The sequence below is a fragment of the Cynocephalus volans genome, chromosome 1 (assembly GCF_027409185.1).
Source record: "Cynocephalus volans isolate mCynVol1 chromosome 1, mCynVol1.pri, whole genome shotgun sequence".
NCBI classification, from domain to species: Eukaryota; Metazoa; Chordata; class Mammalia; order Dermoptera; family Cynocephalidae; genus Cynocephalus; species Cynocephalus volans.
This window is the reverse complement of record NC_084460.1, coordinates 185991843-186012880: the sequence shown is the minus strand read 5'-3', so window position 1 is coordinate 186012880 and position 21038 is coordinate 185991843. Positions and strand designations below refer to the sequence as shown.

General features: G+C 40.5%; 1 protein-coding gene across 1 annotated transcript in view; it reads left to right on the top strand.

Annotated features, from left to right (window-relative positions):
• Positions 1 to 5711: 5711 nt before the first annotated feature.
• Positions 5712 to 21038, top strand: part of BRWD1 (bromodomain and WD repeat domain containing 1) — a 119275-nt gene continuing 103948 nt past the window's right edge. The window contains exons 1-4 of the mRNA XM_063078496.1: positions 5712 to 6030; positions 6113 to 6171; positions 6314 to 6343; positions 6483 to 6542. Coding sequence (XP_062934566.1) covers positions 5982 to 6030; positions 6113 to 6171; positions 6314 to 6343; positions 6483 to 6542 — 198 coding nt within the window. The 5' untranslated portion in view covers positions 5712 to 5981. The remainder of the gene's footprint in view (positions 6031 to 6112; positions 6172 to 6313; positions 6344 to 6482; positions 6543 to 21038) is intronic.

Sequence of the window (21038 nt, the reverse complement as noted above, 5' to 3'; positions counted from 1 at the left end):
CTGCACTCTCCCGAGTGAGCCACGGGCCGGCCCTGAGACAGTGGTATTAAAACCCAGAGAGGGTCACTATATGGAGAAAGGGCTGTGCCACATGAACTGTGGCTTTCTGAAGAGGAAAAGCAGCCACCACCAACCTGTGGGCTTGCAGGAAGGGTGCTGGGAACATGGAAATCCCAACCTCATTCTCCTCCCACCCTTCCATCTCTGGCTGAGGCCTCCTCACTGGATGAATCCCACTAAAAACCTGAGGCCAGTGAGCCCACAGCTGTAGTGCACAGTCTGCTCTCCTGAGCAGGGTAGAAGGGTGGAGAGCAGAATGTCTCTCACAGCTTTAAAAGCAAAGCCATTGAGTTTGGGTTTGAGGTGACAGGGAATGAAAACGGCCTGAACAGAGAATTAATATGTTAAGTTATACTTAAGGAGGTTAAAAGTAGTGATAGAATTAATTAATTAGATGGGGACTTTGAGGAAGCTCTTTTATGACTGAGGGCCTGAAATAAGTGGGAATGGAGAGAAAAATAATTATTTTTATACAACAGCATCATGTTGAGAACTAGGCTTTGTTCAGAGCTTTACAGACATTCTCAGGAAATGTTCACATACAACCCGCACGTTCTAGCTATCTCATGAGCACTATATAATACATGTAAATGGTTTAGCACAGTGCCCAGGATATGAAAACATTCAACACATGTTATTTATTAGTTGTTATCCTCATTTTAAAGATTATTAAAACAAACAAAACCCAAAAAAACTACTGAGCCCGAGAGGTTTTTCCGACGTCCAAACACAGACACATTCTGATTCCAGCTCCCATGTTCCCAAGGTCTCGTCCAAGCACACTGTGCTTTCTCTAATGCTGTGAGAAACATTTCAAAGTACTAGTAAGACTTGGAGACAGACACGGCCCAATGCCTGCAAGCTGTGAACAAACAGGGACAGGAGCCAATGACAAGGGAGAGGCAGAAGCTGGAGAGGGAAGAGATAAATGTGGAAACAATTTGCTGAGGGAGGCAGGGACAAGTAGCATTAAGGGGGCAGCTGTTGGGCCGGCCTGTGGCTCACTTGGTAGAGTGCGGTGCTAATAACACCAAGGCCCCAGGTTCGGATCCCATATACGGATGGCCGGTTCGCTCACTGGCTGAGTGTGGTGCTGACAACACCAAGTCAAGGGTTAAGATCCCCTTACCGGTCATCTTTAAAAAAAAAAAAAAAAAAAAAAAAGGGGGCAGCTGTCTGGGTTAGACTTAAAGAGAAGAAAAGGTCCCAAGGGGAAGATGACATTGTCAGTAGATGAAGAAGGGGCCTCAGGAATTAGATGCAAGGTCTTCCAGAGACTGAGGGTCTATCAAAATATCAGACACCTTCATTCATTTTTCTTTCAAGTCTTCTGAATATCTATCAAGATGTTAAGTCTTCTGTTTCTAGGGTATTTTATTCAACAGGAGCCAGTGTTTACCACACGGTGCTTGCCTTATAATCTGTTGAATGAAGGAAATGATCCAGGTTTCTGTGTGCTTGATTTCACCTCCATGTACTGATTGTTTTGTGGGATCACTGTTCTGGAGGTCCAATGTCACCTACTTTTATGTCCCTTAGAACTACACTGATATTATGCATGCATCAACAATGTCTGCTGAATGAATCTAAATTCAGTTAACACACATTTGCATAACAAATTAGACTTTGAATTATGTACCTAATTTTCTTCGCATGATCTCCACTGCTGATTTCCTTATCTCTTTTTCAAAGTCTCTCAAAATTGACCCTAACCCACTCTTCAACCCTCACTTTTGACCACTCTCCTATGTGAACTATTGGAACCACACTGGTTTGCTCACCATTTTCCAGATATGCTTTTCACTCAGTGTTTTTGGACTTCCTCATTGGTGACTTGGAAGGCCCCACTGAATTACTTTTTTAAAAGGTTTTCCATCCTTAGACAAATTCCTAAAGTTTCTAAGTCTCAGTTTTCTCATTCTTAAAATGGGAATAACAGAATCTAAGAGTTTCCTGCGATAAATAAGACCATGTATGTACTTATCACGTGCATTTTCAAATTTCACCTGTCTCAGGTAGTAACTGTGCAATCTACGTAAATCTCCTGCTTTGCAGGCCCCATTTTCCTCCTTTGTGAAATATGATGAAGGGAGACAGAAAATTGCAGTGCTGTGTTCAGTCTAAGGTAGCACTGTCCCACCTGGGCTTGCAGCCTGGCTGCCACTTAGTATGTGACTTTGGCTGTTCTCAATCTCTCTGGACCTCAACATTTTTGTCATGAAGTGAGCATATTGACTGAACCTGACTAAGCTGTTTGGATGATGAGGGATGTTTATCCAGAAAAGGGGTTGCTTGCCAAAGGCTAAAACATAGTTTCCCTGAAGATGCATCCCTGTAGTGGAGATGGGTGACTGCATTATGGCTTAATGTTACCAGTTGTTATGATCTCCCAACCTTTGCTTACCAAGCAACTTTTTGATAATCTAGCTCTCCATACAGCTCTCCTTTGGTAAAACCGAGAAGTTATTTCCATTTACCCAAAAGCAAACCATAGTGTATTCATTTGAAATGGATTGGATTAAACCATGTGAGAGATACGTACATGATTCTCCCCTTGTTTGGAGACCCCTTCTGGCAGGTACCCAATATGGAGTTGTTGATGGACAGTGTATCCCCTTTCTTCCACTGGGTAAGCATATAAGTCAAATCTGGGTCTTTGTCATTTGGGGACTGAGTGCAGAAGATATTCTGCCTCTTGTCAGAAATCTTTGAGTCTCTATTTGAAATCTAGGAAGAGCATTTGTCATGGAAGTCAGAGTAAGTTGTAAAGAAACTACCAGGGCTCTTGGAATGGAAGACTCCTGTCATAATTTCTGATTTCTTGTAATGGTTATCATGTTCCCCACATCAGAATTATAATTTTGGACAATGAACAATGCTTGTGATATTAATTCTTGTAACCCCTTTTGGGGGCTGTTTTTTACTTCATGAGACACTTACAAAATGGAATATATAATTCCTTGGCCAATCTTTGAAAGTTTAGATTCTCTCCTTTGTGTCTTTGTTATTTGCTAATTTTGGTAATCCTGTAGCATCAGATCACACCGTCTCACAGGAGTATATGCAACAGATCACACTGTCTCACAGGAATATAATTGTAACTTTAAATAATCAAGTCATTCCTAGCAGTTATCCATCTTAACAATTTAGCTACATACAGCCTGTTTGTCCTATCTCAGTTGGTGGCACGACCTTGACCTACCAAGCCCCAAACTGGAGATTTCTGTGAATCTTCCTTCTTAATCCACCCTAAGCTTATCTTGCTGATTTAATGTCCTACATATTTCTGAACTCGTCTCTTCCTCTCCAACCTTATAACCTGTAGTTGATTGGAATATGTCCCCCCAAAACTCACTGAAACTTGAATTGTGTCCTCCAAGTTTTATGTATTAGAAACTTAGCCCCCACTGTGACTGTTAAGAGGTGGGAAATCCTATTATGGTAATTGAAAGGTGGAGCCTTGAAGAAGTGATTGGATTGTAGGACCATGTAGTAGTGAATGGATTAAAGATGGTAGTCAGGGGTGTGGTTCCCGGGGCTTTAAAAGAATCTGTCTCTCTCTGCTCCCACCATCTTCCAACGTGAGACTCCTGGGTCAGTGTCTCCACCACCAGACAGACTTTGGACTTCCCAGCCTCAGAAACTGTAAGCAATAAATTTAATTTTCCTTATCAATTACCCAGTTCCAGGTATTTTGTTATAAGCAACCGAAACGGACTAATACATAACCATTGCCCTATATGCATCTTCATTTCTCTTTCAGGAATCTACTAAGCGGTTTTCCTGCCTCTTGATCTTAACCCTCTCAAATACATCTTAAAGTAGAAAATGAATCCCTCTTTGCTTACAAACCTTCAATTGCTCCCAATTTCAACTTCTGACTTAATGGTTCCCATCTGCTCCAAAGTTGCCCCAAGCGGTCATACTAAACTTGAGTTCCTTAAACTTAAAATGATACTCATGCCTTGACCTTCTTTCTGTTGTTCACATGCCTGAAATCCCTTTCCACACATTGCAGTCTGGAAAACTCAAACTTCCCTAACATTTCCCTCTCCCAGAGGCAAGCTGTTCTCCTTTCTATCTCTGCCCTGTATCTTGTCATTATCGCTTTCATGTTTCCCCTAAAAGACACTAAAGTCTCTAATCACTTGATATTTCTTGCTGAATTAACAGATATAAGATCAGATTTACTAATGCACTAGTCCAAACATATCTGGATTGTTATCTCACAGATACATGAGTTTTTCCTATTTGGTGTAAATAATTGGCTTGTATATGGTGTTTTCTATATGCTAGGAACACATTAACTGATTAAATCCTCACAACCTTCTGAGGTAGGCACAATACCTGAGTATCTGTAGTCTACAGGTGAGGAAAATTGAGACCCAGAGCTTAAGTGACTTGCTCAAGGTCACACATGTAATTGCTGGTGGAGCCAAGATAAGTGAGTCATACCCGAGTCTGATCTTAAACACTACGTTAACTTCTGTATGCTGTGAAGGTTGTTACTGAGTAGGCATTAGAATATCAATTCTATGAGGGCAGGGGTATTTGTTTTGCTCACTGCTGTACTTTAGGGCTCAGAACAGGGCACACTGGATGCGCTGAGGAGATGAATTCAGTTAGGTCAGAAGCTCAGCATGGCAATTAAGGGAATTTTTCTGCTCCTATCCACCTCTCCTGCCGCAAATCCTATTGTCTTCCAAGAGAATCTTAATCACACACGGTTCCCCCAAGTGTCCTGCGTCTCTTCCTTGGAATGGGCTACTGCCTGTTTGTACCGCCCTCTCCCCCCACAGTCCCCTTCTCTTATCCATCCTTTGACGAATCCAGCTAGCCATCACCAGCCTTGGGCCGGTCTCCCTGCCTAGCACACCCTCAACACTATACCGCATTTTATTTAACACCTCCTCGCTACCAGACCGTTGGTTTCTTTTTGTGTGTGCGCGGTTAATCAGTAGACCTTGGGTTTCTGAGGACTGCGGCTCGGTCTTATTTATTCATCGTTCTTCCGCAATGGATGTAGCGACGCAGACGCTCAGTAAATGTTTGCTACACCGGGCAAGCCACCCAGGGTCCGGGCCTGCAGACCCCCAGGCTCGCACGAGGGCCCCGCGCTAGCCCCGGCCAGAGCCGCAGCGGCCCCTCCCCCAGCCCGTGGCTCCGCATTCCCCCTCCCCGCCCCCGGGACAGCCCATCCGGGCGACTTTCTCCTCTGCGTGTTGCGGTGTGGCGCGCAGGTCCTGTCTTAAGATCTTCGCGTCCTCGAGGCGAGCGATTTCTTGCGGAGAGGGGGGCAAACAGGCCGGCTCCAGATGACCGTCCATGATTTGTCCCATCCGAGGGACCTGGAGCAACCGGACCCGCAGCCTGGGGCGGCCTGGCGCCCCTAAGCTCCTGCGGTCCCGCCTCCGGGGCCCGGTTCCTGAGAGGGTCTGCGGTCCTGCCCCCAGCTCCGGCCCCTGCCCCCGCCCAGCCGCGAGCCAGACCTCCGCCCCCAGCTCGCGCCGCAGCCGGGCATCCGTGCCGCTTCACAAAGGCCGGGCGGCCGCCTCACCGCGCGGACGGATCTGGTCCACGCGCGCTCCCCTCCCCCACTTGCCACCAACTCCCCGGCCCAGGCTTTTGCTCGCCGGTCACATACTCTTCCCGCACACCCGGAGACGGAAGACAGGGGGCCGAGGCTCGCTCTTTCAGGCGGGGCGCGACCGTCCGTCGGTACCGCCGGACGGCTCCCCGCGCTGAAGGACTATTTTCCTCTCCGCGCAGGCACTACTTCGTCCCCCGCGGAGGCGTCGGGAGCTGGCGGCGCGCACGGCATGGCGGCGGCGGCGCGCGCCTGAGGAGAGGGGACGCCGGCTCGGTCAGGCCTCGGCACGGCCTACACGCTTCGCTCGCCCTCTCCCGCCCCCAGCCTAGCCATGGCGGAGCCCTCGCCCGCCCGACGCCCAGTGCCCCTCATCGAGTCGGGTAAGACGCGAGCCGCGCCGCCCCCTCCCCGGCGCCCCCGGCCCCCCCGCCCGGTCCTGACCCGACTCCCGTCTTCCCGCAGAGCTTTACTTCCTCATCGCCCGGTACCTGTCGGCGGGCCCGTGCCGGAGGGCGGCCCAGGTGAGTGCGGGGCCGCGAGCGGCGGCGGCGGAGAGAGCGAGGCCGCCGCCGCCTGGGGTCGCGGGTGGAGGGTGGGGGACGCAGCGGGCGCGCCCCGTGCCCGTGCCGCCCCCAGCCCTGACGGCGCGTCTCTCGGCTGCAGGTGCTCGTGCAGGAGCTGGAGCAGTACCAGGTCTGTGCCCGTCCGTCCCCGCGTCCCTCCCGCCCCTCCTCCCGGTCTTGCCCCGAGGGGTGCCCGCCCGCGCCCCCCACCCAGCTGCCGCGCCCGCGCCGGAACGGTGGTCACTCGTATGCGTTTCGTGTCTTTCCAGTTGTTGCCGAAGAGGTTGGACTGGGAGGGCAACGAGCACAACAGGAGCTACGAGGAATTGGTGAGCACTGACCATGTCCCCCCCGTGTGCGCCGTGCGCCGCCCCCCGCCGGGGTCCGGCTCTTCGGGTGGGAAGTGCGAGCCGCTTGGGGGCGGGCGGCCCGGCGGCCCCGGGACAGCGGGCCTTCCTTCCCCCCAACCCCCCGTGGGGTTTTGTTTTGGTTTTGAGGCGGCTGGGTTTGTTTTGGCAGGAAACAGCCTTCGGGGCGCGGTGGTGGGGGCGACACCCGCGCCGAGTCCTGCGGCAGGGGTGGGTCTCCAGGTGCGGCCGCCTATGGGCGTGCGGCGGCGCGGGCAGCAGGTCGGCCACACTCGCAGCCCGAGCTCTGATTGGCCTCCTCTTCGCCCCGCCCGGGTCTTTCCACCACTTGTTCCCTGGGAATAGAGTCGTTGGGTCTTGAAAATGCAGAAGCGTTCCTGCCTTTCTTCGTTAGCTGCGTAATGAAAATCTTGCCGCTGTGTGAATATGCTTTTGCTGCTCTTAACCAAACAATATTAAATATAGCCTTAGAAAGTTTGTTTTTTGGCCGGCCGGCACGTGGAACCGAACGCTAGAAAGTTGACTTACTTTGATGAGTTTACACTGATCTTGCTGTACATAACAATTCAGGCTCTAAATAGAAAGTTTTTTTTTTTTTTTTTTTTGAGCACTATTTTACGTGGATTACACTTCTTTTTTTCTAAGCTTTGTGAACCTGTTTACTTACTTTCAGTAATTAGATTTTATCCACAGTTACAGCAATTGCCGGGATTCGTTTGTCCTTAATGGTATAAAACATTTTTCAGGAGACCGTTTTTGCCAATTTTTATCTAATATATGTAGCCTAATGACAACGGATTTCTTTGGTTGTCCGTCCACATTCACCATCTTGTATGAGAAAAACAGTTGGAAAAAACTTCTGAATGATCTTTTACCATGGTTCTAAGACCTGTAAGCAGAAGGTGGTAGAATGTTATTACCATTCTTAAAGAATAAAAGAAAGGAACCAGGAGATTGTCGTCTATATGGACAGTTAAGTATTATTAACACTTAAAGCCAGACAAAAGTAACAGTTTTAATATTTGCCTTTTTAGAGTTTTTTTTGAGGTAAACAAGTGATTATTTTAAAAAGAGTGATTTCTAAAAATTCTGCTTGTCAGGATTTGTTTTCTTGAGTTTGGTATTTCGAGATGGATTTTTTTTTTTAAAGTCAAGGAAATGCGTAAAGGATCGCTCTGTTTTATGGTTTTACTCCTGTTGGTAATGTAAAAGCCTTATCCGAGGAGCAGAAAAAGCATTATTGATGTAGCACTGCAGTCATGCTACTGGAGAGAAAAATACTTAATTTTTATTTTTTTATTTATTATTTTTTTAAAGATGACCGGTAAGGGGATCTTAACCCTTGACTTGGTGTTGTCAGCACCACACTCAGCCAGTGAGCGAACCGGCCATCCGTATATGGGATCCGAACCTGGGGCCTTGGTGTTATCAGCACTGCACTCTCCCGAGTGAGCCACGGGCGGGCCCAAATACTTAATTTTTGAAACACGTAGTGCTGTTATTACTGGGAGACTTACTTTTAAAGTAGATTATTTAAAATAAAGTTACTTACTTTACTTAAAATGAAGTTACTTTTAAAATACTGTTTTTGGCCTTTGCTGCTAGAATTGCTCAAAACCCTGCTTAAAAATATTATTTTTAAAATCATTTAAATTTTCTGTGATATGACCGATCTGGCTATAATATATGTCATCTCATTGCCTGCCTGATTGGGTGTGTTTGGTAGGTATACTCTTCCTCCTTTACTAGTAGTTGGCGATGAGCCTCCTGTATAGAGGAGGATTATTCTGTCTAGAGTATATGTGTAGCTTCTAGACTTCCAGAGTCTCCTTTTTTCTTTAGTATTAAGAGGTATTCCAGATGTGCACAATGTGGATAATATAACAGACATCTATATATCATCAAAAAAACTTGAATTATGGGGCTGGCCCTGTGGCTCACTCGGGAGAGTGTGGTGCTGGTAACACCAAGGTCACGGGTTCAGATCCCATATAGGGATGGCCGATTAGCTCACTGGGTGAGCATGGTGCTGACAACACCAAGTCAAGGGTTAAGATCCCCTTATCGGTCATCTTTAAAAAAAAAAAAAAATTATGAATTTGAATTTGTTACCAGTTTGCTACATTTACTTTGGTGTCTATTTGAGGTATATATATATTTTTATAAACTCAACGGAAACCTTCAAATATAGAAAGGTAGAATAATGAACCACCCACGAAGTACCCATTATCCAGCCTCAGTGATTACCGAAGAATGTTGCATCTCTTACCTGCTTTCTGCCCCCCCCGTTCTTTTTAAGCACATTCCAGATAGCCATTTATTTCATCAGTTAATATGCTGAAATATTTTAAAGCAAATTCCAGACATTACATTTCATGTTTAAATTCTTCAGAGTGCCTCTCTAAAAAGTAAGAACCATTTTTTTGTACCACCAAATGTCAGTATCACAGAGCCCATGTTCACATTTCCCTCTTGTTCCCTGGATGTCTTTTTACATTTAGTTTGAATTGGTCATCAGACAAGGTGCTTGCGTTGCATTGATAATATCTTTAAATGTCTTTTTATCTTGATACTCGTTTTCTTCCTGTGCCATTGGTTTACTGAGGAGACAGTCATTTTACCTATGGAATGTTCCACATTCTGGATTTGTCGGATTGTTTCCTCATGATGTCAATGTATTCCTTTTTCTCGGTGGTTCTCATCCTTGGATTAGAATCAGCTGGGGAGCTTTATAAACTCTGGATGCCTAGAGCATGCCCCAAACCAGTTAAATCAGAATCTTTGTGGTGGGACTGGGCATCAGAATTTTTTAAAGCTTTTCAGGTGATTTGAATGTCACTGTTTACAAAGCTATACTTTACCTTATACTTGGGACTATGCTGTTTTTACAGTGTGTATTTGGAAGCAAGAGGAATTTTGGTACATTTGCTTCTTAGAAGAATCGAGACTAGTTATATCTCATTACCTAACCCCGAATTAGCAGTTGGACTTGTGAATTCATAGAATTTAAGTTGAATCTTTGTGATAGATTGGTGGTGAGGATAGAGGGAGAAGGAAATAGAACTGTAGAATTAGACATGATTGAGAAGGACTAGGTTTGTAGAGGAGGGACTTATTTGAAAAGAGGAGAGAGATTATTAAGACTTAATAATTGAGTAATGTGGTACGTTTTTGTAGGCCAGCCTCTTCCTTAACCAGAAAAAAAAATCAGAAGATCCTTGTAGTATATCATTAGGGGATTCTTTATGATTAGGATTTTTATTTAATGTTTGAGTAGGCCTTTTGTATGAGGAGTTATTTTAAAAGTTATTTGTATTGAAATCAGTATTTGGTTTATTAGAGTTATAGGTATTTTTATTAAATTTTCAATTGCAATTCTTATTTATAAATTTATTAATATTTATAGAAACAAGTTTATTTACTTTTATCCTTGGATTAATGTTTAGTTCATAATTGAAAATTTAGTCTGAAAATATTTAGCACTACTTACAATTTAATCAAATTTCCTTGGGTATTTCACGCTACATTTACAAGTATATGATTATTTTAATCACTTCAACAGGGTAAACTTAGACAAGTCTAATGATCTTTCTAAGGATTTAACTCTTGTAAATACAAATTTCAAGTTTATTTTGTAAATTTTTTTGTACTCTATCAAACATAAATAAAAGTAGTTACAAAATTTGTTACTATATCAGAACAGGTATTACTTGTACTAATGTATGTGTATTTATTGAGGGAACCCCAAATTTGAGAGGGCACTTGCGTAGTGTTACTTACCTATTCCAAAGAACTCACCTGGGCTAATAGTAGAGACATCAGTTTATTAGATTTAAGAGTCGCTGATAGCAGCCGATCAGCTAGAAATCCATGCCGCCACTGGGTACATACACCAGTTACACAGTGAACAAATCAAAATAGAGATGTAAATCATTTGCATGCTTATGCACAGACCCTCACCCAGCTCACGTAACTCAGAGTGTGTGAGAGATCTGGCTGAGTAAGTTAGTTTATTTACTTGCTACTTTCCTGACACCAGAGTACTTTAACAACAGCATGCTAATTTACTTAGGGTCTCTGCTTCCTCCAATCTTCCATTTGTCTTAAAGGGGACCTTTGTCTGAAAAGAGATGTTCCTTTCCTTGGGTAACTACCTTGGCCAGGGGTAGTTTCCCATGGGGAAGAGGGTACTCTGGTGTGCACAGGGAGGGGGAATAGGTCTGTGTCCAGCATTTACCCCTCAGTGTACTTCCTTCTCTTTGCTTATTTGTCAACCTTCCTGGTTTTATGAATTAACTCCCCAAAACAAGGGGAGAACAGTATTACCATCTTGAGCTTCTTATAGGATTAAGGAGTCAGGTTATGATAAAAGATTATAGGCCAAGATTTGGAACTTTGGTGTACTGCCAGATCTGGCTCTACTTGAGTCTCAGGTTGAGCCCTTTTTATAGTAAGGCTACTCAGTTACCCATTTAAAACAAAAACCTCTTATACAGTTTTGTATTTCCTACCTGTATAGTAACTGATCTATTACTGTTTTATTTTCATTGTGGGACTCCAAAGACTCTTCATCCTGAGTGTAGCTAACTCCTTTCTTCTATGGATTCTGCATTTTCTTTCTAGTTACTTACTATGGAGATTTGTCATTCTTTAGGCATTTCACTGATAGCCTAGGGACACCTAAGGATTGTGGTAGTGTGATATAACCTAGGGACACCTAAGGATTGTGGTAGTGTGATAAGTTATCGTCTAGCAATATACCAGCGTAGAAATTAGGAGCTTAGGTTTTGGTGTCAGGTGGCTGTGCTGTAATCCTTACTTTCTTGTGCTGTTTACTAAATGTTCTAATCTTAGGCAAATTATTTAATCTCTACCCCAGTTTGATCTCTATAACAGGGTAAAAATAATAACTGTATCAAAGGTTGTTGTAAACATTATATGGGGAAAAAATGGCTTAATGCCTGACGTGCATAATAATCAGTAGTATTTATTAGTAACAGTGCTTATAAAAAGACATAATTGTGTAGATTTCTCCTTCATTTCTATTTGTAGGGTCTTATATTTAATATATAAAGTCTCTGTGAACACTAATGCCTGAGTGATTGAGACCTGATATTTACTCCTTTATGGGTTATTAGTGTGGGGTGCGTAAGGAGTACTAGTAGTCTATATCTCGATGTTCAATAATGGTGGTGGTGTTGCTGTCTGTGAATCACTTGGCCGTGGCTGTGCTACTTTAAAGGAGAGTAGTTATTAATTACTTTGTTTCCATAGCTCACTTAATCACAATAGTTACTTGTTTAAGGATTACAAGCTGTGCGACTTTTTTCCTTTCAGATTGTCTGTATCCATATGGATTTTTGCCAGCTTGTTCTGCTGGTTTGAGGAAGGTTTGTTAAAATCTTCAGTATGATTGTGGACTTGTCTCTCTCTCTCTTTTTTAGTTATTTTGAAACTGTGTTATTAGGCACATAAAAACTTAGGATTGTTGTCTTCCTATTGAATTGATCTTTTTTTAAAAATTAGGAAATGTTCTCTTTATCTCTCATAATACTTCTTGCCTTAAAGTCTACTTTGCCCAACATTAACATGACCACAGCACATTGGTTAGTGATGACACAGTGTATGTTTCTCTCTCCTTTTCAATCTTTCTATTAAAAGCATTCTCATATTTGAAGTGTGTCTCTGTAACCAACTGAGGTAACTGGCAAGCCCTGTGTATTACCATTTACTTTATTTGTATTATTATTTTTGGGGGGCAGCTGGCCGGTGTGGGGATCTTAACCCATGACCTTGGTGTTATAAAGCTGTGCTCTAACCAACTGAGCTAATGGCCAGCCCCCATTTACTTTTTAAATTAGTTTTACTGTAAATTAGTTTCTTTACCACTTCCCACATAAAGTTAAAACTGTTAGTTGTCACCTTTGTGTCCTTTGGGCTATTAATCGTATTTTACTCTTACATATGTTATCCATTTTTCAAGATGTTATTGCTGTTTTATTTTATTTTATTTTGTCTATATACAATGTGGTTGATTATTGTGGCCCATTACCGAAACCTCCCTCCCTCCTCCCTCTCCCCCGTCCCTCCCTCCCAACAATGTCCTTTCTGTTTGCTTGTCGTATCAACTTCAAGGAATTGCAGTTGTTATGTCTTCTCCCATGTGCTATTTCTCTTTCTGTGCCTGACTTGTTTCACTTAATATAATTCTCTCTAGGTCCATCCATGTAGTTGCAAATGGCAGTACTTCATTCTTTTTTTTATAGCTGAGTAGTATTCCATTGTGTAGATATATCACGTTTTCCATATCCACTCATCCGATGATGGACATTTGGGCTGGTTCCAACTCTTGGCTATTGTAAAGAGTGCTGCGATGAACATTGGGGAACAGGTATACCTTCGACTTGATGATTTCCATTCCTCTGGGTATGTTCCCAGCAGTGGGATAGCTGGGTCATATGGCAGATCTATCTGCAATTGTTTGAGGAACCTCCATACCATTTTCCATAGAGGCTGCACCATTTTGCAGTCCCACCAACAATGTATGAGAGTTCCTTTTTCTCCGCAACCTCGCCAGCATTTATCGTTCATAGTCTTTTGGATTTTAGCCACCCTAACTGGGGTGAGATGGTATCTGAGTGTGGTTTTGATTTGCATTTCCTGAATGCTGAGTGATGTTGAACATTTTTTCATATGTCTGTTGGCCATTCGTATATTTTCCTTAGAGAAATGCCTATTTAGCTCTTTTGCCCATTTTTTAATTGGATTGCTTGTTTTTTTCTTGTAAAGTTGTTTGAGTTCCTTGTATATTCTGGATATTAATCCTTTGTCAGATGTATATTTTGCAAATATTTTCTCCCACTCTGTTGGTTGTCTTTTAATTGTTTCTTCTGCTCTGCAGAAGCTTTTTGGTTTGATATAATCGCATTTGTTTATTTTTCCTTTGGTTGCCTGTGCTTTTGGGGTCATATTCATGAAGCAAGACGTTATTGCTGTTCTAAAGTCAATATTCATTTGCTCACCTGCCTATATACCTTTTCTGGTATTTTTAACTCTTTCCTGCAGTTCCATGAGTCTTTTCTGTGAATTTTTCTCAGTCTGCATGATTTATTTTGGTATTGTTTTAAACAAAGGTTAGCAGTGACTTCAGGTTTTTTTTTTTTTTTGGTCTGAAAACATGTTTTTTTTGCTTTAATTTTTAAGTGATATTTTTGCTAGCTGTGGAATTCTGCTTCATAGCTTGTTTTTCTTTTAGCATATTAAACATGTCCTTCTATTGTCTTCTGGCTTTCTTAATGTTGAAAATCCAGTAGTCTTTAACTGTTTTTCTTTTGAAGATCAAGTTTGTTCGTCTGGCTGCATTTTAAGATTTTCATTTTGTCTTTGATTTTCAGGGGTTTCTCTATGATGTCCTGTAGTCATTATTTATTACTACATAACAAATTACCCCAAAATTTAGTGGTTTAAAACAATACAAATTTATTATCTCACAATTTCTGTAAGTTAGGGGTCCAGGCACAGCTCAGGTGGAACCTCTGTGTCTTTCTTTCTCAAGGCTGCAACCAAAGTGTTGGCCAGAGAGCTGGGGTTTCTAGGCAGTGGAGAGAGTTTACCAGTAAGACAGAAGTCACAGTCTTTTGTACTTAATCATGGAAGTAGTGTCCTCTCAATGTTACTATATTCTGTTAGTTAGAAGTAGCTTACTTAAAAGTAGGGGATTATCCTAGGCTGTGAATACCAAGAGTTGTGGGGACAATTGGAGGCCTTGTCAGAAGCTGCCTTAAACATATGCCTAGGTGGTTTTCTTTGTTTTTGCTTTGCTTGGGATTCTCTGAGCTTTTCGAATGTGTGGGATGATATCAAGTAGTCTAATGTGGAAAGTCTAATGTGGAAAGGATAGAAGGGGGCAGAAGAAATAGTTTGAAGAAATGATGGCAGCATTTTCCAGCATCTGGGCCATCTGTGGGTCACCATTCCCTCTCTTGACCACGGGTGACATATTTATCCTTGTTGTGTTATTTCATCTTTTCGGGTATGCTGGGCCTTTTTTTGTGTAAAAAGAGCAGAAGCTACAGTACTGTATTTACCCTTAGTAAAGGATGTGCTCTTTTTTTCTCTCAAGCTGTTAGTGTGTGGGGCTGAGTCAGTCTAATTTGTAACTGATCATCTCTGGGGTCTGTTGCATTCAGTTCATCACTGGCTTCATACATTTTGAGGGTCAGATCAAGACTTTCCCTTACAGCAATTTGGGCACTGGTGAAATTCTTGGGAGTCTATACTTTATAGTGGAGTTGCTGCCTTTTCAAACTTTGTGAGATCTTGTTCTACATTATACCCAGCTGCTAACTTTTTAGGTTGTAAAAGAGTTCTCTTTGCCTTGCAGTCCTGTCATTGACTATCTCTAGCCTTAGGAGGGCCTCTGCAGTACACTTGGGAATGGAAGGTTTCTCCCAGAGCTCCTCTGCCTCTCGTTTTTGGCCCTGTGCAGTTGGTGAAGGCCTGTGGGGAAGAATTGGGGTGGCTGCAGACTTGCTGTGCCTGAGGCTCTTCAAGATACTGATTAGTCATGCCAGATCCACAGGTGGCTGTTAAGTTTGTTAAAGTTTGGCAGATTTTCCTTATTCTTGACTGTGGTATAGTTAATTCTGAGGTGTAGTTGATTTAGATTTCTTTTTTTCCTCAGCTCTGTGATGGGTTTAAAACATTTTTTAAAGCTTATCTAGCTTGTTCTCATTGTTAAGGTGAGAGCAGTAGTTTCTCACATTATCTCCTTTTAATAGTTGGAATAAATGATTTTTAACTTAATATTATGTTGGACATATGACTGTCGGTAGTTATCTGTAGGTACTTTTAGTTCCTGGTATAGTAGGCTCTTAATGTTTATTGAAAGAATTAATGTTAACGCTTTTCCTTTTTTTTTTTTTTTTTTGGTGGCTTGCTGGTAAGGGGAACTAAACTCTTGACCTTGGTGTTATATAACATGCTTAGTGGGCTGGCCTGTGGCTCACTCGGGAGAGTGCGGTGCTGATAACACCAAGGCCACGGGTTTAGATCCCATATAGGGATTGCCGGTTCGCTCACTGGCTGAGCGTGGTGCTGACAGCACCAAGTCAAGGGTTAAGATCCCCTTACTGGTCATCTTATAATAAAACAACAACAACAAAAAACAACAAAAAAAATGCTTAGTATATTTTCTTTTTGAGAACCAGTTATCCACACTTTGGTCTTGTGTGATCTTTGTCTTACTCTCTCTCAAAGATGTGTGCTTCACTTGCAGGCTACTTAAAGTAATTTTTAGCATTGAATGGCCATGAGATAAATGGAAGCTATACCTACCTTTTATTTCTTTTGGTTCCTTAATCCATACCAGTAGGAATGTATAAAATAGAATCTTCCAGTGATTATTTACAGTCTTTCTTGTTTTTCGTAGAAATGCAGAAGGTACGTTTTGAACGCAAAAATTTTGTGTTAAAATTATATAATATAGCAGTGCAGGATGAATTATGCCTGCATTATTACTTCAGATTTCTGCTGAGACTTTCATTTACGTATTTGTGATGGGGTTGGTGAATGAGATTTGGATGTGAGAACCTAATTGCATAGAAAAACTATCTGTTTTTTATTTGTTTGCATACATTTGATTTTATAAATGGAGGTCACTTTGACTCAAAGTTTTATGGTACTCCTAGATTATCTTGTTTATTGTCATTTTTATTAAGATGCAATATAGCTGATAACAATGATCCCCCGATGATTGAGGGTTGTGAAACTAGACAGCCTGAGTTTATATTTTTAGATCTGCACCGTGTTTTTTTTTTTTAGCTCTTTGATTCTGGGCAGTTTAATGTCTATGCCTCTGTATTTATTCTCCTTTGTAAAAAGAGGGATAATAGTCCAGAGGTATAGTAAGTTAGTGTATATATAGTGTTTAGAATAATACCTGTTAGATAGTAATGACTATTTAGCTATTGTTATTAATATAGTAAGGAATTAGTCAAAATTTTAAAATACTTAGAGTACATAGCACATTGTAAATGTACAATATCGCCTATTACTATTTTTGCAAACGTGGACTCTAAAGTCTTCGAAAGTAACTTGTCTAGGGTCCCATAACCAGTTGGATGTAGGGCGGAGACTATTAAGTATATTTCCTGTGGATCAGGAAAGTCCCTTGCCCTCTTTATTTTCTGGTATGTGCTAGTTAAATTATCATTGTTTTTTTTTTTTTTGGTCATTTTTTCGTGACCGGCACTGTGCACCGGCCCTTCCTATATAGGATCCGAACCCGCGGCGGGAGCGTCGCCGCGCTCCCAGCGCAGCACCCTACCGAGTGCGCCACGGGCTCGGCCCTAAATTATCATTGTTAAATTTGAAGAAGGATTCCAGATCGAGACACTTTTGCTTGAGAAAGACCTTGTGGTAGTGTGTCAATTTAAAGGCTTAAAATTTGCCTATATTTTTACATAACTTTGAAGGTATTGATAGTGGTCTTTCCATGGGCGTATAACTAAAAAGTGATATATAATTAGTTCATTAGTTTTTTACTGTAAATGGTGACCTAAAATTGTCCTAATGAGAAATTGCTTCTATTTTGTAGAATATTTAGAAAGTGCAAAGTAAAAATAGAAAAATCACTGAAATGAGAAATGTTTGTTTTTCTTTATACCCATGCTCTCTAAAAAATTGTGATTCTTTTCCACTTTACAGAAAAATTTTATTTAACCATTTGCTTGTTGGACATTTGATTGGTTTCCAGTTTTATTTTTGGGGGGGGGTGGTGGAGGATAGGGAGGATGGCTGTCCAGTAAGTAGATCTGAATCCTTGACCTTGGTGTTATCAGTACCATGCTTTATCTGTTGAGCTAACTGGCCAGCCCCAGTTTTCTATTGAGTGTATGAATATTTCTGTATATCTGTATATCTGTTACATCTGTATATCTATGCATTTATTTATGTATATGTTACATAATTATCACTTGTAATAAATTTCTAGAAACTTAATCATTGAGTAAAATGGTTTACATGTTTTAAATGTTTTTTTGTAGATTTGCTCTCCTAAAAGAATTTATACTCTTGATTACAGAATATGCGATATACTGAGTTCTAAGACAACTTTTAAAATCGTTGCCAATCTAATGGGTAAAATATTACTAGTAGCTAATGATTGAGTCATTTTTTGCCAAGTATCGCATTTAAAGTTAAGAGCTTTAATTTATGTAATCTCATTTAATTCTCTCAGCAACCCTATTATCTTATATATATCATGATTTTAATTTTGAAATGAAGCTAGCAGAGACAAGTAACTTGGATGAGATTATATTCAAAAGGGGCAGATCCAGGCTGTAAACCCCACTTTTTGTGCTGATTATTCATCCACTAATGCATGATGCATTTATCTATTAAACAAATGCCTACCCTGTTCAGGGTTCCGGGGATATGAGTATAGATGAGATGGGACAAGGCTCCTGCGTTCAGGGAGCTCATACCTTAGTGGTAGAAGTGACAAGAAACAACGGACAAATTACACAATAAAAATTAAGATAGGTAATGGGGATTGGGATGGGGGATTGAGGACTTGAAGGGAATTTTAGGGGGGAATGAGGGAAGGCTTTTGTTGAGGGGATAACATTTGACCTAAAGAATGAAAAGAACCAGCCATGTGAAGATCTGGGGGAAAGAGCAATTTTGATAAGTTTTAAAAAATCAGCATGACCTTTGTTCCAGCAGTTACATACCTATGACTTCTTTATAGGAATGTAAGTTTGTTATTGACTGTTGATAACTCATCTTTTCTCAATCATGTTTTCGTATCTTTTACCTACCTTTCTACAGGCATCTGTCTTATAAGAATTCTTCAATCTGTCACATGTTTTAAATTCCTTTTCCCAATTTGCAGGTTGCTTCTTAGTTTTTTGTGAAGGTTTTGCTTTTAGAGGTTTAAGATTTTTTACTTTGTTTCATCAGTTAATCATTATTCTGCCTTTGGGCTCTGCTTAAAGACCTTTCCTGCTCAGATTATAAAAGGCACTAATTATATATATAGTCAACTATTTTTTCTCTAGTTTGTTTATAATTTCTTTTTAATGTCTTTATGTAGAGTTTATTTTAGCATATGGTTGGTATAGGTATGCATCTAGCCTTTTCCAAATTGTTAGTCAGGTTTTGTACCCTTTGAATCCAGTATCCTTTCTCCACAGAGAATGCCATCATTATCATTTACTGTGTTCCTGCTAATTTTCATCTATTTATGGAATTTTCTGTTCCTGTGGCATTCTGTAGTATTTTAATGGTTGAACTTTTATACTTAACTACTTTATTAAAAATGTTTGGTTCTGAACCATACCCTTTTGAAGAGTAGCTGTGGATACTTTCCGGCTTCTTATTCCCTATCCATTTTGGAAATATTTTTTTCTGAATGATTTAATTGTATTTACTGAAAAATTATTTCAGAACTCAGCAGCTGAACCTAGAATCTGCATCAAGTAGAGTGCTTTTATTTGACTTTTCTATAATCTTGTTTTTTTTCTTGTTTTTATTTTTTATTTTTTTCTTTTCTCTTTATTTTTTCTTTTTCTTTTCTTTTCTTTTTATTTTATTTTATTTTATCAATATATAATGTGGTCGATTATTGTAGCCCTTTTTTTCTTGTTTTTTAATATATTTTTGTATACTCGTTTTATGCATGCATTGAGTTTTATGAATGTGTTTTAAAAACATAGCTAAAATGAATATTTTTTAAAATTTCTTTTGTTTGGGTCTTTTGGAGTGTGACATACTTCTTCATGAAATAATGAAGTCAAGTCTGACTTAGGGAGATGTTTTGCATTAATGTTGGAATTTGTTGTCTTTTCTACTATATTTTCATGTGGCCAAAATTGTTGTTTAACAAAGTCATTTACAATTTCATATCTTCTGTAGACTGTAGCATGTTTAAAATCCGTGTTTGTTTGTTTGTTTGTTTTGCTGGCAGGTACAGGGATTGAACTCTAGACCTTAGTGTTATCAGCACGAGGCTCTAACCACCTGAGCTAACTGGCCAGCCAAAATCCATGCGTTTTGAAGTGTACCTATCTCTTTTGTTTTAATACACTTTGTGGAACAATATTTTTAAAAAATTGTTTGACTTTTTTGGGAATATTTGTCTCTTCATTAAGTTCTAGATAGATTTTTAGACTTTAATTAGTATTTGCACAGGTTTTATTTTGATCATATTCTGATTATAAAATTCAATTATTGTGATTTGGTACAGCAGGAAAATCTCAAGATTACTGATTTCTTTCTTTGTGTGTGTGTGTGTGGGTGGGGGGTGGTGGCTATCCATTAGAGGGATCCGAACCCTTGACCTTGGTGTTACAACACTGTGCTCTAACCAAGTGAGCTAACTGGCCAGCCCACAAGATCAGTATTTTCTTTTCAGTTCTTAGCTGATTTATGTTTAAAGCCCTGAGAATTTTGCATTCTGTATTATATTCCATTTTGATGCTCTGATGATAGGTCTTGAAACAGCAAAAGGAGAACTCTATCAAGACTATCAGAAATGTTAGATTTTTTTCTTTTGAATAACTTGTAGTGTGGAAAAGCTTTTATAGTCCACAAATAGGGTTCATTGTTTTGCTAAGGGAGGATGAAAATGAAATTAATAGATTGCATAGAAATTCTACCTTAGGATATGTCCTCAGTTAGTATTGAAGTCAGATTAACTTGATATTGGATCCAGGCTTATTTTACATTTGGATTCATTATTAAGAACAAAAAATGAGCTATAATTATGTTTTAAAGTTTCTTTGGAGTAGTGTTTTTCAGGGAGTTTGAAAACTGTGGGTCATTTTTGGTGTCACACTGTCATGAGGAGCACTACTGGTGTTAGTGGATGGGAGCCAGGGATACTGTATGTCCTGGATGTGTGCGGTAGTTCTGCAGAGTGATATTTGTCATTCCTTACATGCTGGTAATGTTAACAATTGAGATACCCTAGGGATGCAGCATTAAAGTTTATGCTAGATGCATTCATTGTAGGTATGCTAGGTAACATTGGAAATTTTCATGAGTTAAACTTACACAGTACCCTTTGTGTTTTTCTTGTTTATTTTTATTGATATATAATTGACATACAATAAAATACACATAAAGTGTTCAAGTTGATAAATGTTGACATATGTTATACCTGTGAACCCATCACTACAATGAAGATAGTAAACATGTCCATCTCCAAATTCTCTTTCCCCTTTGTAATTCCTCCCATTTTACCTCCAACATCCCCACTCCACAAACAACCTCTTGTCTACTCTCTCTGATTTTATATTAGGTTGCCTTTTTTTAATATAGATGAAATCATACATTATGCACTTGTTTTCTGGCTTCCTTCAGCGTAATTAATTTAAGGTTTATCTATGTTGTTGCATGTTATCAATGGTTCATTTCTTTTTATTGCTGAATAGTATCCTATTGTATAGATAT